Raw genomic sequence first — 16871 nt, forward strand, 5'->3', positions numbered from 1 at the left:
AAAAACTGCAGAGAATTACTTTCCAGTGAAGGTCTACTTGAAGGTTTGAGGAAATAAGAATGTCTTTGTAAAATGTCATTATTTGGAAATTTTCCAGGCAAAATAGTGACAATCTTATTTTTGTGGGGGATAATTATTTTATATTCTAGTTGTTTCTGGTTTTAATGATCATCTATGGTGATAATGTTGATGAACAAACAGCTCTGGATGTTAGTATTTGACTCTGCTATGATGACACTAAAGTTTTCTAATTGTTTAATTATTGGTGCTTTGCTGATATATTTTCCAGCAACACTTGTGATCACAGATAATTAAATATTTCTATTTTGCTTCATTATCATACATTTGCATTTGCTTTGTCTGATTGCTGCAGGTGGAAACAATAGGTGATGCATACTGTGTTGCTGCAGGGCTCCACAGAAAAAGCCTTTGCCATGCTAAACCCATTGCTCTGATGGCCCTGAAGATGATGGAACTTTCAGAAGAGGTGTTGACACCTGATGGAAGACCAATTCAGGTAAGCCTCTCAACAGTTTTGTTTGAAGAGTAATGCACCTGTAACTGAAGAAGGCAAGAAATTCCCTTCTGAGTTGTACTTACTATAGTTTACAGACCTAGATAAGCCAGTTGCTTAAGAAGAAGGGATTACTAGCGATAACTTATAAATCCAGGAAAGGAACAAATGAAATGTGACCCGCCCAGAATAGGAAAAAGTGTAAGGAATACAAATTACCATGGGGAAAAAAGTTAAATGATTAAACCAAGGAAGGAACCTGCTGTCAGTGACCAGTTCACCCCCACCAAGGAAGGGTGACGATAAAAATTGGTTCTGAGAGATAATCCATAGAGCAAGAAATAAGAAGCGAGAAGTTGGAGGACCTGGACAACTTCCTGTGGATAGTGTACAGGTGTTCTTATGAAGCTCAGGGCTCAGGGTTACTTTTGAATTGTTTTTTGTTTCAGAGCTTGAATGTTGGAACCTGCAGACTTAAAAAAAAAAAATGCACAATGTGAAAGTTGTGAGTTTAGTTTTATTTGAGGCAAAATGAGGACTGCAGACTGGGATATAGCACCTCAAATAGATCTGAGGAACTGTTCTAAATAGGCAGGGGCAAAGGTCAGTATATATGTGATTTTGGTGAAGGGGGAATACATGCAATCAAGCACATATTTTTTGGCAGATGATTTCTGCTAGACACAAGGAGCAATCATCACCATGAAGGAATTTAGTGCTTTTTAGATATGAGGAGATACAAGAATTGGGCTAATAAAATCAGCTCCTGAAAATATATAGCTTTCTGAAGATCTGCCAGTCAGTTTTTTCCTGAGCACAGAGTGCTTCATTTCTCCTCTCCACCCTGAACTCTTCAGGGAGTGTTGAAAATCAGCAGCTGCAGCAGCACATGTTTCAGTCCTCATAGAGGTAGGTGGCAAATGCCAATGGCAAGTGTGAATTTGTGCTTGACAAGCCCAAGATTGAGGAAACATCAAAAGCTGGAAGATGTAGTTTCCGGTGTATTGTACTCTTTTTGATGTTGATAGCTGTCGGCAATTTGGCATTTACATCTGAGAATGGATGAAGTCACCCAGCCATATTTCTGAAAGCACCTGATAGATCCCAGAAATACTTTTACTATGAATATGTATAAACCAAAATTTGTATTTGACAAAGTAACCTTGAATTCAAGGCATCTCTTTAACAACAGTTCATCAATGATGGGTTAAAAAATACAGAAAATGCCTCAAAATATGAATATATTTCTAGTTTGGCACTATGGCAAAGTAGATATTCTGAGTGACCCTTCTGAATAAAATTATTAAAATGTAGTGTTAAATAGTTTACAAATAGTAGCTTTTTGGAAACTACTAAGCATATTACTGAACACAGATATATAGATATAGATATAGATAGTTTTATATATATATATAAACAAAATTTAAGTGGTGAATTAAAGTGCTCTATCATTAGAAGTGATAACAGGACACTAGAAAACACTATCCCTCCTCAAGGAAAATCAACCTCAATTCCCTCTTCAAAGAATTTCCATAGATAAAGTTCTCTAAAAAATGAATGCCTAATATTAAATACAAAGCAAAATAAAACAAAGGGGAATAAACACACACTCACATAGGAAAGCAAAGTACTAAGAGAAAGAACCAATAGAAACAGGAGATGAGAAAAACAGACCTGGACTGTTGTCAGATATCAAAATTATTGTACATAATCTAAATGACATTCCTTAGTATAATTAAAGAAAGAAAGAGAAGCTTAAAAATCCAAGGCTGGAAAAGCTAGGTTTGAAAATGAACCAGAGAATTTCTAAGCAATCAACACTACACCAAAACAAACAAAAATAAAAAATCAAGCAAACCAAAACAAAAATACTCTCAGTAGATGAGTTTAGAAGCAGATTGCTGCTGCTGCTAAGTCGCTTCAGTCATGTCCGACTCTGTGCCACTCCATAGACGGCAGCCCACCAGGCTCCCCCGTCCCTGGGATTCTCAAGGCAAGAACACTGGAGTGGGTTGCCATTTCCTTCTCCATAGAAGCAGATTGGAAGCTGTCCAGAAGCAGATTAGATACAGCTAAAGAAAATATCCATAAATTTGTCCAGAGAATTAAAAATAAGGAAATATGAATAAAAGAATGTAAAATATGTAGGAGATATTATAAGTTCAGTTGGAATTACCTGCACATGAAGATAATAGAGAAAATATTTTTAAAAAAATTTTCTGGAATTATTGAAAGACACAAATCAGGTCTCAGACACAGTAATCTTAAAGAATTCTACAAAAGAGAAATCATAGGAATTCAAAACTATATCTTTTTTTTTTACATTAATGTGTTATTTTTACTTTTTAAATAAAATGTATTTTAGTTTACTTTTAATGTTTTACTTCATTTGTACTTAATTTCATGATACATCTGCAATGTGTATGATGGGATATATATATATATTTTTGAGATATAGTTGATTTGTTATTTCAGGTGTATGACATGGTGATTCAAAATTTTTACAGATTATACTCCACTTACAGTTAATATAAGATATTGGCTATATACCCTGTGCTGTACAATATATCCTTGCATGCTTGTGCATGCTAAGTTGCTTCAGCCATGTCAGATTCTTTGCAACCCTATTGGCCACAGCCCCCCAGGCTCTTCTGTCCATGGGATTCTCCAGACAAGAATACTGGAATGGGTTGCCATGCCCTCCTCCAGGGATCTTCCAGACCCAGGGTTAGAACCCACTTCTCTATATCTCCTGCGTTGGCAGGCGGGTTCTTTACCACTAGCACCATCTGGGAAGCCCACTTTATATCCTTACAGCTTATTTATTTAATACATAGTAATATGTACTTCTTACTCCCCTATCCCTATTTTTCCCCTCCCTTCTTCCTTCTCCCCACAGGTAATCAGTAGTTTTTGTTGTTTTTTTTTTCCTATATCTGTGAGTCTACTTCTTTTTTGTTATATTCACTAATTTGTTTTAATTTTTAGATTTCACATACAAGTGATAACATATGGTATCTGTCTGACTTATTTCACTAAGTATAATATCTTCTGGGTCCATCCATTTTGTAGCAAATGGCAACATTTTATTCATTTTTTTATGTCTGAGTAGTATTCTGTAGTATATATATATACCACAATCTGTTGATTAACCCTTAGAATATTTCCATACCTTCATAAGTGTAAATAATGCTGCCATGAACATTGAGGTGCACATATCCTTTCAAATAAGTGTTTTGGTTTTCTTTAGCTATTTATACCCGGGAGTTGAAATATGATACTTCTATAATTTTTTGAAGAAGTTCCAAACTGTCTTACACAGTTGCTACACAAATTCACATTTCCATCAAGAGTGTACAAGAGTCCCCTTTTCTCAACATCCTCACCATTTGTTATTGTGGTCTTTTTGATCAGAGCCATTCTGACAGGTATGAAGTGGTATTTTCTTGTGGTTCTAGCTTGCATTTTTCTGATGACTAGGGATGTTGAGCATTTTTTTTCATGTGCCTGATGGAAGTATATCTGTTCAAGTTTTCTGCCCGTTTTTAGTTGAATTGTTTATTTTTTGACATTGAGTTGTATGAGCTGTTTATATATTTTGTTTATATATTTTATATATTAGCTGCTTATCAATCATATTATATGCAAATATTTTCTTTCATTCAGTAGATTGTCTTTTCATTTTGTCCAAGGTTTCCTTTGCTATGCAAAACCTTTTAACAAAACTAGACATATCTTAGTGAGACTGCTTGCTCCTTGGAAGAAAATCTATGAAAACCTAGACAACATATTAAAAGGCAGAGACATCACTTTGTTGACAAAGGTCAGTGTAATCAAAGCTATGGTTTTTCCATTAGTTATGTAGGGATGTGAGAGTTGGACCATAAAGAAGGCTGAGCACTGAATTGATGCTTTCAAACTGTGGTGCTGGAGAAGACTCTTGAGAGTACCTCGGACAGCAAGGAAATCAAGTCAGTCAATCCTAAAAGAGATCAACCCTGAACATCCATTGGAAGGACAGATGCTGAAACTGAAGCTCCAGTACTTTGGCCACCTGATGCAAAGAGCCAACTCATCTGAAAAGACCCTGATTCTCAAAAAAACTGAGGGCAAGAGGAGAAGCAGGTGACAGAATATGAGATGGTTGGATGGCATCACTGACTCAATGGACATGAGTTTGAGCAAACTCTGGGAGATGGTGAAGGACAGGGAAGCCCGGCGTGCTGTAGTTCATGGGGTCACAAATAGTTGGACACAGCTGAGTGACTGGGCAACAATGAGACTGCAGTGCAAGAGAGAAAAAGAGGACATGATAAAAGACAACAATGACATTCATCAGTAGGGAAAAGATGGGCTATTTGGTAAATGTTTGGGGGCCAATTGGTTATCCATGTTTAATAAATATGTAATTGCATCCCTACTTCATGTGTCTGCACATAAATCAATTGTAGGTGGATTAAATATTATAGGCTGTAGTATACAATTATTAATTTATAATTAGAAATTTATAAACTCAGTGATTTATTTACTAAACTATAACTAACATACAGCATGTCAGTTTCAGATGTACTACATAATGATTTGACATTTGCATACAATATGATATAATTAGAAATTTGAATGAGAGTAGAGAACTTTTTGGAGACTAGGCAGTCCAAAACTTTCAAACCATAAAAGAAAACATGGATAAATTTTTCTACGTTAAAAGTAAAACCTTTCTGTTTGTCAGAGAACACCTAAAGAGAATGAAAAGTTAACCACAGCTAGGATATTTTGCAATACATATAAGCAATAAAATATCATGGTTAACCTCATCAGCATTCACATTAGATATATTAATAACACTATAATGTAGCTTTCCTACATACGAGTTTGGCACAACTTTGAAGATCTGACAGTGACTTAATTGCTGAGGAACTGAAGTAGCAGGAAGTCTCATACAGAGCTAGTGGGAGTATAAATGGTACAATTCGCTTGGCATTAACTAGTAAAATTTAACTTGTGCCTTTCTTACAGCCCAGTAATCCCTCTCTCAAATGTTTGCTCCAAGAAAGCTGGTGTGCATATGCAGCAGAAGTCACACACAAGATTATTCACAGTGATACTTTCATAAAGGCCCCAAAGTGTCTCAAGATAACTCAAATATCCATTTAAAAATAGAACGGATAAACTATGATACATTTATACCTCGGTATACTATTACAGCAAGGAAAAAGAATGACTTCAGCTACTGAACATCAACATGGATGGATGTCAGAAACATAATATTGTTCAAAGGAAGCGAGTGATGGAAGAATCGTCATCGTTCAGTCACTCTGTTGTGTCCGACTCTTTGTGACCCCATTGATTGCAGCACTCCAGGCTTCCCTGTCCTTCACCATCCCCCAGAGTTTGCTCAAACTCGTGTCCATTGAGTCAGTGATGCCATCCAACTTTCTCAGCCTCTGTCATCCCCTTCTTCTCCTGCCTTCAATCTTTCCCAGCATCAGGGTCTTTTCCAATGAGTCAGTTCTTCGCATCAGGTGGCCAAAGTACTGGAACTTCAGCTTTAGCATTAGTCCTTCCAATGAATATTCAGGGTTGATTTCCTCCAGGAGTGACTGGTATTGATCCCCTTGCTGGCCAAGGGATTCTGAAGAGTCTTCTCTAACACTACAATTTAAAAGCATCAATTTTTTGTCACTCAGCTTTTTTGATTGTCCAGCTCTCACATCCCTACATGATTACTGGGAAAATCATATCTTTGGCTATATAGCAAAGTCAACAAAGCAATGTCTCTGTTTTTTACTACACTGTCTAGGTTTGGCATAGCTTTTCTTCCAAGGAGCAACCATCTTTTTATTTCATGGCTGTAGTCACTGTCCACAGTGATTTGGGGGCCCAAGAAAATAAAGTCTCTCACTATTTCCATTTTTTCCCCATCTATTTGCCATGGGATCTGATGCCATGATCTTCATTTTTTTAATGTTGAGTTTTTAACCAGCTTTTTCACTCTCACCTTCAAGAGACTGTTTAATTCCTCTTTGCTTTCTGCCATAAGGGTGGTGTCACCTATTCGGGGTCTTTTGTGATTCCATATGAATTGTGAAACTTTTTGTTCTAGTTCTGTGAAAAATGCACTTGGTAATTTGTTAGGGATCTCACTGAATCTGTAGATTGCATTTGGTAGAATAGTCATTTTCACAATATTGATTCTTCCTACCCAGGAACATGGAATATCTCTCCATCTGTTTACATCATCTTGGATTTCTTTCATCAGTGTCTTATAGCTTTCTGTATACAGGTCTTTTGTTTCCTTCAGTTCAGTTCAGATCAGTTGCTTAGTATGTCCGACTCTTTGTGACCCCATGAATCGCAGCACGCCAGGCCTCCCTGTCCATCACCAACTCCCGGAGTTTACTCAAACTCATGTCCATCGAGTCAGTGATGCCATCCAGCCATCTCATCCTCTGTCGTCCTCTTCTCCTCCTGCCCCCAATCCCTCCCAGCATCTTAGGTAGGTTTATTCCTAGATATTTTATTCTTTTTGTTGCAATGGTGAATGGTATTGATTCCTTAATTTCTCTTTCTGATTTTTCATTGTTAGTATATAGGAGTGCAAGTGATTTTTGTGTATTGACTTTGTATCCTGTGACTTTGCTGAATTCACTGATTAGCTCTAGTAATTTTCTGATAGTTTCTTCTGGGTTTTCTATGTATATTATCATGTCATCTGCAGTGAGGGTTTTACTTCTTGTTTTCTGATCTGGATTTATTTCTTTTTCTTCTTTAATTGCCTTAGCTAGGACTTCCAAAACTATGTTGAATAATAGTGGTGAGAGTGGAGACCCTTGTCTTGTTTCTGATCCTAGGGGGAATGCTTTCAGTTTTTCACCATTGAGAATAATGTTTGCTGTAGGTTTATCATATATGGCCTTTACTATATTGAGGTAGGTTGCTTCTATGCCCATTTTTTGAAGCACTTTTATCGTAAATGGATGCTGAATTTTGTCAAAGGCTTTTTCTGCATCTGTTGAGTTGATCATATGGTTTTTATCTTTCAATTTGTTTAAAGCAATCACATTGATTACTTTGCATATATTGAAGAATCCTTGCATCCCTGGAATAAACCTGACTTGATCATGGTGTGTCAGTTTTTTAATGTGTTGAATTCTGTTTGCTAGAATTTTGTTAAGGATTTTTGCATTTATGTTCATCAGTGATATTGGCATGTAATTTTGTTTTTGCATATTGTCTTTGCCTGGTTTTGGTATAAGGGTGATTGTGGCCTCGTAGAATGAGTCTGGAAGTGTTCCTTCCTCTGCAATTTTTTGGAAGAGTTTCAGAAAAATAGGCATTAGCTCTTCTCTAAATGTCTGATAGAATTCCCCTGTGAAGCCATCTGGCCCTGGGCTTTTATTTAGGGGAGATTTTTTTACAAATAATTTATTTATTTTAATTGGAGGCTAATTACTTTATAAGATTGTAGTGATTTTTGCCATACATTGACATGAATCAGCCATAGGTGTACATGTGTCCCCCATCCTGAACCCCCCTCCCACCTCCCTCCCCATCCCATCCCTCTGGGTTGTCCCAGTGCACTGGCTTTGAGTGCCCTATTTCATGCATCAAACTTGAGCTGGTCATCTATTTCATATATGGTAATATACACATTTCAATGCTATTCTCTCAAATCATCCCACTCTCACCTTCTCCCACAGAGTCCAAAAGTCTGTTCTTTATATCTATATCTCTTTTGCTGTTTTGCATATATGGTCATTGTAACCATCTCTCTAAATTCCATATATATGTGTTAATATACTATATTGGTGTTTTTCTTTCTGACTTACTTCACTCTATAAAATAGGCTGCAGTTTCATCCATCTCATCAGAACTGATTCAAATGCATTCTTTTTAATATCTGAGTAATATTAAATTGTGTATATGTACCACAGCTTTCTTATCCATTTGTCTGCCAATGGACATCTAGGTTGCTTCCATGTCCTGGCTGTTGTAAACAGTGCTGTGATGAATGTTGGGGTACATGTGTTTCTTTCAATTCTGGTTTCCTTGGTGTGTATGCCCAGTAGTGGTATTGCTGGGTTGTATGGCAGTTCTATTTCCAGTTTTTTAAGGAATCTCCACACTGTTCTCCATAATGGCTGTACTAGTTTGCATCCCTACCAACAGTGTAAGAGGATTCCCTTTTCTCTACACCCTCTCCAGCACTTATTGTTCGTAGACTTTTTGATAGCAGCCATTCTGACCAGTGTGAGATTGTACCTCATTGTGGTTTTGATTTGCATCTCTCTGATAATGAGTGATGTTGACTATCTTTTCATGTGTTTTTAACCATCTTTATGTCTTCTCTGGAGAAATGTCTGTTTAGTTCTTTGACCCATTTTTTTAATTGGGTTTTTTATTTTTCTGGTATTGAGCTGCATGAGCTACTTGTATATTTTTGAGATTAATTCTTTGTCAGTTGTGTTGCTTGCTATTATTTTCTCCTATTCTGAAGGCTGTCTTTTCACCTTGCTTATAGTTTCCTTCACTGTGCAAAAGCTTTTAAGTTTAATTAGGTCACATTTGTTTATTTTTGCTTTTATTTCCATTACTCTGGGAGGCAGATCATAGATGATCCTGCTGTGATTTATGTCAGAGGGTGTTTTGCCTATGTTTTCCTCTAGGAGTTTTATAGTTTCCAGTCTTACATTTAGATCTTTAACCCATTTTGAGATTTTTTTGTGTATGGTGTTAGAAAGTATTCTAGTTTCATTCTTTTACAAGTGGTTCACCAGTTTTCCCAGCACTAGTTGTTAAAGAGATCATCTTTTCTACATTGTATATTCTTGAATCCTTTGTCAAAGATAAGGTGTCCATAGGTGTGTGGATTTATCTCTGGACTTTCTATTTTGTTCCATTGATCTATATTTCTGTCTTTGTGCCAGTACCATACTGTCTTGATGACTGTGGCTTTGTAGTATATCTGAAGTCAGGAAGGTTGATTCCTGCAGTTCCATTCTTTCTCAAGATTACTTTGGCTATTCGAGGTTTTTTGTATTTCCATACAAATTGTTAAATTATTTGTTCTAGTTCTGTGAAAAATACCATTGGTAGCTTGAAAGGGATTGTGTTGAATCTATATATTGCTTTAGGTAGTATACTCATTTTCACTATATTGATTCTCCCGATCCATGAACATGGTATATTTCTCCATCTATTTGTGTCATCTTTGATTTCTTTCATCAATGTTTTATAGTTTTCTATGTGTAGGTCTTTTGTTTCTTTAGGTAGATTTATTCCTGAGTGTTTTATTCTTTTCGTCACAAAGGTGAATGAAATTGTTTCCTTAATTTCTCTTTCTGTTATTTCATTGTTAGTGTATAGGAATGCAAGGGATTTCTGTGTGTTAATTTTATATCCTGCAACTTTACTATATTCATTAATTAGCTCTAATAATGTTCTGGTTGCGTCTTTTGGGTTTTCTACATAGAGGATCATGTCATCTGCAAACAGTGAGTGTTTTACTTCTTCTTTTCCAATCTGGATTCCTTTTATTTCTTTTTCTTCTATGATTGTTGTGGCTAAAACTTCCAAAACTATGTTTTATAGTAGTGGTGAGAGTGGGCACCCTTGTCTTCTTCCTGACTTTAGGGGTAATGATTTCAATTTTTCTCCATTGAGGGTAATGTTTCCTGTGGGTTTATAATATATAGCTTTTATTATGTTGAGGTATGTTCCTTTTGAGCCTGCTTTCTGGAGGGTTTTTTTTTTTATCATAAATGGGTGTTGAATTTTGCCAAAGACTTTTTTTGCATCTATTGAGATAATCATATGGTTTTGATATTTCAGTTTGTTAATGTGATATATCACATTGATTGATTGTTAGACCAAGGCCCACTTGGTAATGATGTGTGATTGCTTTAATATGTTGTTGGACTCTATTTGCTACAATTTTGCTGAGAATTTTTGCATCTATATTTATCTATTTGTGTCATATTGATACAGTGATTTTGGCCTGTAGTTTTCTTTTTTGTGGCATCTTTATATGGTTTTGGTATTAGAGTGATGGTGGCCTCATAGAATGAGTATGGCAATTTACCTTCCTCTGCAATTTTCTGGAAGACTTTGAGTAGGATAGGTGTTAGCTCTCTAAATTTTTGGTAGAATTCACCTGTGAAGCCATCTGGTCTTGGGTTTTTTTTTTGTTGTTGTTGTTGGAAGATTTTTTATTACAGTTTCAATTTCCATGCTTGTGATGGGTCTGTTAAGATTTTTTATTTCTTCCTGGTTCAGTTTTGGAAGGTTATGCTTTTCTAAGAATTCATCCATTTCTTCCAAGTTATCTATTTTATTGTCATATAGTTGCTGATAGTAGTCTTTTATGATCCTTTGTGTTTCTGTGCTGTCGTGATTTCTCCATTTTCATTTCTAATTTTGTTTATTTGATTCTTTTCCCTTTTTTCTTATGATTCTGGCTAATGGTTTGTCTATTTTATTTGTCTTCTCAAAAAACTAGCTTTTAGTTTTGTTGGTTTTTGCGATAGTCTCCTTTATTTCTTTTTCATTTATTTCTGTTCTAATTTTTATGATTTCTTTCGTTATACTAACCCTGGGTTTCTTTATTTCTTCTTTTTCTAGTTGCTTTACGTGTAAGGTTAGGTTATTTATTTGATTTTTCTCTTGTTTCTTGAGGTAAGCTTGTATTGCTATGAACCTTCCCCTTAGCACTGCTTTTACTGAATCACATGGGTTTTGGGTTGTTTTGTTTTCATTTTCACTTGTTTTTATGCATATTTTGATTTCTTTTTTTATTTCTTCTGTGATTTTTTGTATATTCAGAAATGTGTTGTTTAGCCTCCATGTGTTTGTATTTTTAATAGTTTTTTCCCCTGTGTAGTTGACATCTAATCTTATCGCATTCTGAACAGAAAAGATGCTTGAAATAATTTCATTTTTTTTTTAATTTACCAAGGCTAGATTTATGGCCCAGGATGTGATCTATCCTGGAGAATGTTCCATGTGCACTTGAGAAAAAGGTGAAATTCATTGTTTTGGGATGAAATGTCCTATAGATATCAATTAGGTCTAACTGGTCTATTGTATCATTTAAAGTTTGTATTTCCTTGCTAATTTTCTGTTTGGTTGATCTATCCATAGGTGTGAGTGGGGTATTAAAGTCTTTTGGGGAGATTTTTGATCACTGTTTTGATTTCATTGTTTGTAATTGGGTTGCTCATAATTTCTGTTTTTTCCTGGTTCAGTATTGGGAGGTTGACCTTTTCTAACCACGTCGGTCATAACTGACCATTGGATGACCCGTATTTCTAACTTTTGATTAGAACCCAGTCTCTTGGATTGATGTTAACAGTGTTTTAATGAATCTCTTTCTTATCTGACAATATATTTTCCTATGTTTTTTAGAGCCCATTGCACTTGTTCTAGATTAATAGCATAATCTCTAAGTACAGTTGCTTTTTCATCTAACACAAAGTCATTTGTTAAGAAAGTTCTCCCATACATTAACTCATAGGGACTGACCTTTAGTTATTCCTTGGGGGCTGCTCTTATTCTCATTAGAGAAACTGGTAATACTTGGACCCGTTTTTCTCCAGTCTCTTGGCATAATTCGACTATCACTCACTTCAAGGTATCATTCATCTTTTCTACTTTCCCTGAGGATTGGGATCTCCATGCTGCTTGAAAGAAATACCTTACTTCCAAAGTTTTATATACTTGCTGGGTAATTTTAGAGATGAATACGGGCCCTTTGGGCTTCCCTGGTGGCTCAGTGGTAAAGAATTCACCTGCAATACAGGAGGCTCAGGAGATGCAGATTTGATCCCCGGGTCAGGAAGATCCCCTGGAGGACAGCATAGCGATCCACTCCAGTATTCTTGCCTAGAGAATCCTGTGGAAAGAGGAGCCTGGAGGTCTACAGTCCATAGGTTGCAAAGAGTCAGACATGACTGAAATGACTTAGTATCTAGGCACTCATGTGGGCTCATTATCACTTTGTATAGATTGAGGTAAACCAAACCAAGGGATTATTTCCTTAAATAATTTTTTTTGTTACTTTTGAAGTGCACTCAGTTCATGTAGGGAATGCCTCTATGCAACTTGTAAATGTGTCTACCATCAATAACAAATATTTATATCCTTGGGACCTGGGCATTTGAATAGACTCAATCTGCCAATTCTCCCCTGGATAGCTTCCTCCGTGTTGAACAGGTTTAACTAATGCAGGGGGAAGTGGCAATGTTTTAGGGTTATTTTGTAAGTAGGTGTCATGTGATTTGGTAATCTGGGCCACCACAGTCTTCATTTCCTTTCCCATAAACAAATATATTAACAAATTCCAAAGAACTTCATATCCATAATGGGAGGTTTTGTGTAAAGCCTTAATTAGTTTTTACTGTTGGACTGTGGAATCATAATCCTTTTATTTAGCATGTCTCATCCTCTTTGATTTATTATTCCTCTCCTTTTAGCCCAGTCCTCCTCTTCCTTGGTATAGTGAGTTTGTAGCATTTCTTCTACTAGGCTTGGGAATTTTAAAACTGCTTGAATGTTATCTATTAATTTACAAGCTGCTCTTTTCGTTTCTCATCAGCTCAATGATTTCCCTTTCCATTTTCTAACCCAGAAGCTAGAGGTTGATGTCCCTTACAGTGCACCACAGCTATTTCTTTAGGGTCCTCTACTGCCTTTAATAATTTAAGGATTTCCTTTTCATACTTAAGAGGGGACTTCTTAGCATTCAGCATATGCCTTTCCCTCCAAATAGTGACATGAGTATGGAGAATCAAAAAGCAATACTTAGAGTCTATATGCTACTAGGAAAGACTGAAGAAATAGCTCCAGAAAGAATGAAGAGCCTGGGCCAAAGTGCAAGTGACTCTTAGTTGTGGACCTATCTGGTGGTGAAAGTAAAGTCTGATACTGTAAAGAACAATATTGCATAGGAACATGCAATGTTAGGTCCTGTGTATGAATCAAGGTAACCTGACATGGTCAAGCAGGAGATGGCAAGAGTAAACATCGACATTTTAGGAATCAGTAAACTAAAATGGAGGGGAATGGGAGAATTTAATTCATATTACCATTATATCTACTACCATGGGAAAGAATCCCTTAAAAATATGGAGTACCCTCATAGTGAAGAAAGAGTGAGAAATGCAATACTTGGGTGCAATCTCAAAAATGACAGAATGATCTCTGTTCATTTCCAAGGCAAACCATTGACCATCACAGTAATCCTAGTCTATGCCCGAACCCCTAATGCTGAAGAAGCTAAAGTTAAATGGTTATATGAAGACCTACAAGATCTTCTAGAACTAACTCTAAAAAAAGTTGTCCTTTTCATCATAGGGGATTGGAATGCAAAAGTAGGAAGCCAAGAAATAACTGGACTAACAGACAAGTTTGACCTTGGAATACAAAGTGAAGCAGGGTAAAGGCTAACAGAGTTTTGACAAGAGAATAGACTGGTCATACCAAATAGCCACTTCTAACAACAGAAGAGATGATTCTACACATGGACATAACCAAATGGTCAACATTGAAATAAGATTGATTATATCATTTGCAAGTGAGGATGGAGAAGCTCTATATGGTCAGCAAAAGCAAGAACTGGAGCTGACTGTGGCTCAGATCATGAGCTCCTAATTTGAAAATTAAGGCTTAAGTTGAAGAAAGTAGGGAAAGAAATTAAGCCATTCAAGTATGACCCAAATCAAATCCCTTATGATTATGCAGTGGAGGTGATAAATAGATTCAAGGGATTAGATCTGGTAGACAGACTGCTTGAAGAACTATGGGTTTAGATTCATAACATTGTACAGAAGGTGATGACCAAAACCATCCAAAAGAAAAAGAAATGCAAAAGGGCAAAGTGGTTATCTGTAAGGCCTTACAAATACTTGAGAAAAGAAGAGAAGCAAAAATCAAGGGAGAGAGGGAAAGAGGTACCCTACTGAATGCAGAGTTCCAGAGAATAGCAAGGAGAGAAAAGAAAACCTTCTTAAGTGATCAATGCAAAGAAATAGAGGGAAAAAATAGACTGGGAAAGACTAGATAGAGATCTCCTCAATAAAATTGGAGATACCAAGGGAATATTTCATGCAAAGATGAGTACAATACTGGACAGAAATGGCAAGGACCAAACAAAAACAGAAGAGACTGAAGGTGGCAAGAATACACAGAAGAACTATACATAAAAAAGCCTTAACTAAGATAGCCATAATGATGTGGTCACTCACCTAGAGCCAGACATCATGGAATGTGAAGTTGAGTGGGCCCTAGGAAGCATTACTACAAACAAAGCTAGTAGAGGTTATGGAATTCCAGCTGAGCTATTTCAAACCCTAAAGGATGATGCTGTTGTAGTGCTGAACTCTATATGTCAGCAAATTTGGAAAACTCAGTAGTCACAACAGGACTGGAAAAGTTAAGTTTTCACTCCCATCTCAAAGAAATGCAATGCTAAAGAATGGTCAAACTACCATACAATTGTGCTCATTTCACATGCTGGCAAGGTAATGCTCAAACTCCTTCAAGCTAGGCTTCAACAGTCAGTGAACTGAGAAATTCCAAATATGCAAGCTGGATTTGAAAAAGACAAAGGACCAGAGATCCAATTGCCAGCATTTGTTGGATCATAGAAAAAGCAAGGGAATTCCAAAAAGATACACTTCATTGACTATACTAAAGCCTTTCATTGACCAACTATTTGCGACCCCATGAATCACAGCACGCCAGACCACCTTGTCCGTCACCAACTCCAAGAGTTCTCCCAAATCCATGTCCATTGAGTCAGTGATGCCATCCAAGCATCTCATCCTCTGTCGTCCCCTTCTCCTCCTGCCCTCAATCTTTCCCATCATCAGGGTCTTTTCAAATGAGTCAGCTCTTTGCATCAGGTGGCCAAAGTATTGGAGTTTCAGCTTCAACATCAGTCCTTCCAGTGAACACCCAGGACTGATCTCCTTTAGGATGGCCTGGTTGGGTCTCCTTGCAGTCCAAGGGACTCTCAAGAGTCTTCTCCAACACCACAGTTCAAAAGCATCAAGTCTTTGATGCTCAGCTTTCTTTATAGTCCAACTCTCACATCCATAGATGACTACTGGAAAAACCATAGCTTTTACTAGATGGACCTTTGTTGACAAAGTAATGTCTCTGCTTTTTAATATGCTATCTAGGTTGGTCATAACTTTCCTTCTAAGGAGTAAGTGTCTTTTAATTTCATGGCTGCGATCACCATCTGCAGTGATTTTGGAGCCCAGAAAAATAAAGTCTGCCACTGTTTCCACTGTTTACCCATCTATTTCCCATGAAGCAATGTGACCAGATGCCATGATCCACTGTTTACCCATCTATTTCCCATGAAGCAATGTGACCAGATGCCATGATCTTAGTTTTCTGAATGTTAAGCTTTAAGCCAACTTTTTCACTCTCCTCTTTCACTTCTTCAAGAGGCTGTTTAGTTTTTCTTCACTTTCTGCCATAAGGGTGGTGTCATCTGCATATCTGAGGTTATTGATATTTCTCCCAGCAATCTTGATTCCAGCTTGTGCTTCCTCCAGCCCAGCATTTGGCACGATGTACTCTGCATATAATTTAAATAAGCATGGTGACAATATACAGCCTTGACATACTCCTTTTCCTATTTGGAACCAGTCTGTCGTTCCATGTCCAATTCCAACTGTTGTTTCCTGACCTGCATAGTTTTCTCAAGAGGCAGGTCAGGTGGTCTGGTATTCCCATCTCTTTCAGCATTTTCCACAGTTTATTTTGATCCACACAGTTAAAGGCTTTGGCATATTCAATAAAGCAGAAATAGATGTTTTTCTGGAACTCTCTTGCTTTTTTGATGATCCAACGGATGTTGGCAATTTGATCTCTGGTTCCTCTGCCTTTTCTAAAATCAGCTTGAACACGTATTGAATCACAGTTGAATCATGGTTGAACAGCTTGAATCACAGTTCACGTATTGCTGAAGGCTGACTTGGAGAATTTTGAGCATTATTTTGCCAGTGTGTGAGACGAGTGCAATTGTGCAGTAGTTTGGGCATTCTTTGGCATTGTCTTTCTTTGGGATTGAAATGAAAACTGACCTTTTCCAGTCCTGTGGCCACTGTTGAGTTTTCCAAATTTGCTGGCATATTGAGTGCAGCACTTTCACAGCATCGTCTTTTATGATTTGAAAGAGCTCAAGTGGAATTCTATCACCTCCACTAGGTTTGTTCATAGTGATGCTTCCTAGGGCCCACTTGACTTCACATTCCAGGATGTCTGGCTCTAGGTGAGTGATCACACCATCGTGATTAACTGGGTCGTGAAGATCTTTTTTGTACAGTTCTTCTGTGTTTCCTTGCCA

The 16871-nt window shown here is 37.0% G+C and overlaps 1 protein-coding gene across 1 annotated transcript in view; it reads left to right on the plus strand.

Annotated features, from left to right (window-relative positions):
* GUCY1A2 (guanylate cyclase 1 soluble subunit alpha 2) overlaps window positions 1–16871 on the plus strand; it is a 431399-nt gene that overhangs the window by 321282 nt on the left and 93246 nt on the right. Inside the window, exon 6 of the mRNA XM_043898183.1 lies at window positions 374–517. Coding sequence (XP_043754118.1) covers window positions 374–517 — 144 coding nt within the window. The remainder of the gene's footprint in view (window positions 1–373; window positions 518–16871) is intronic.

The sequence above is a fragment of the Cervus elaphus genome, chromosome 1 (genome assembly GCF_910594005.1).
Source record: "Cervus elaphus chromosome 1, mCerEla1.1, whole genome shotgun sequence".
NCBI classification, from domain to species: domain Eukaryota; kingdom Metazoa; phylum Chordata; class Mammalia; order Artiodactyla; family Cervidae; genus Cervus; species Cervus elaphus.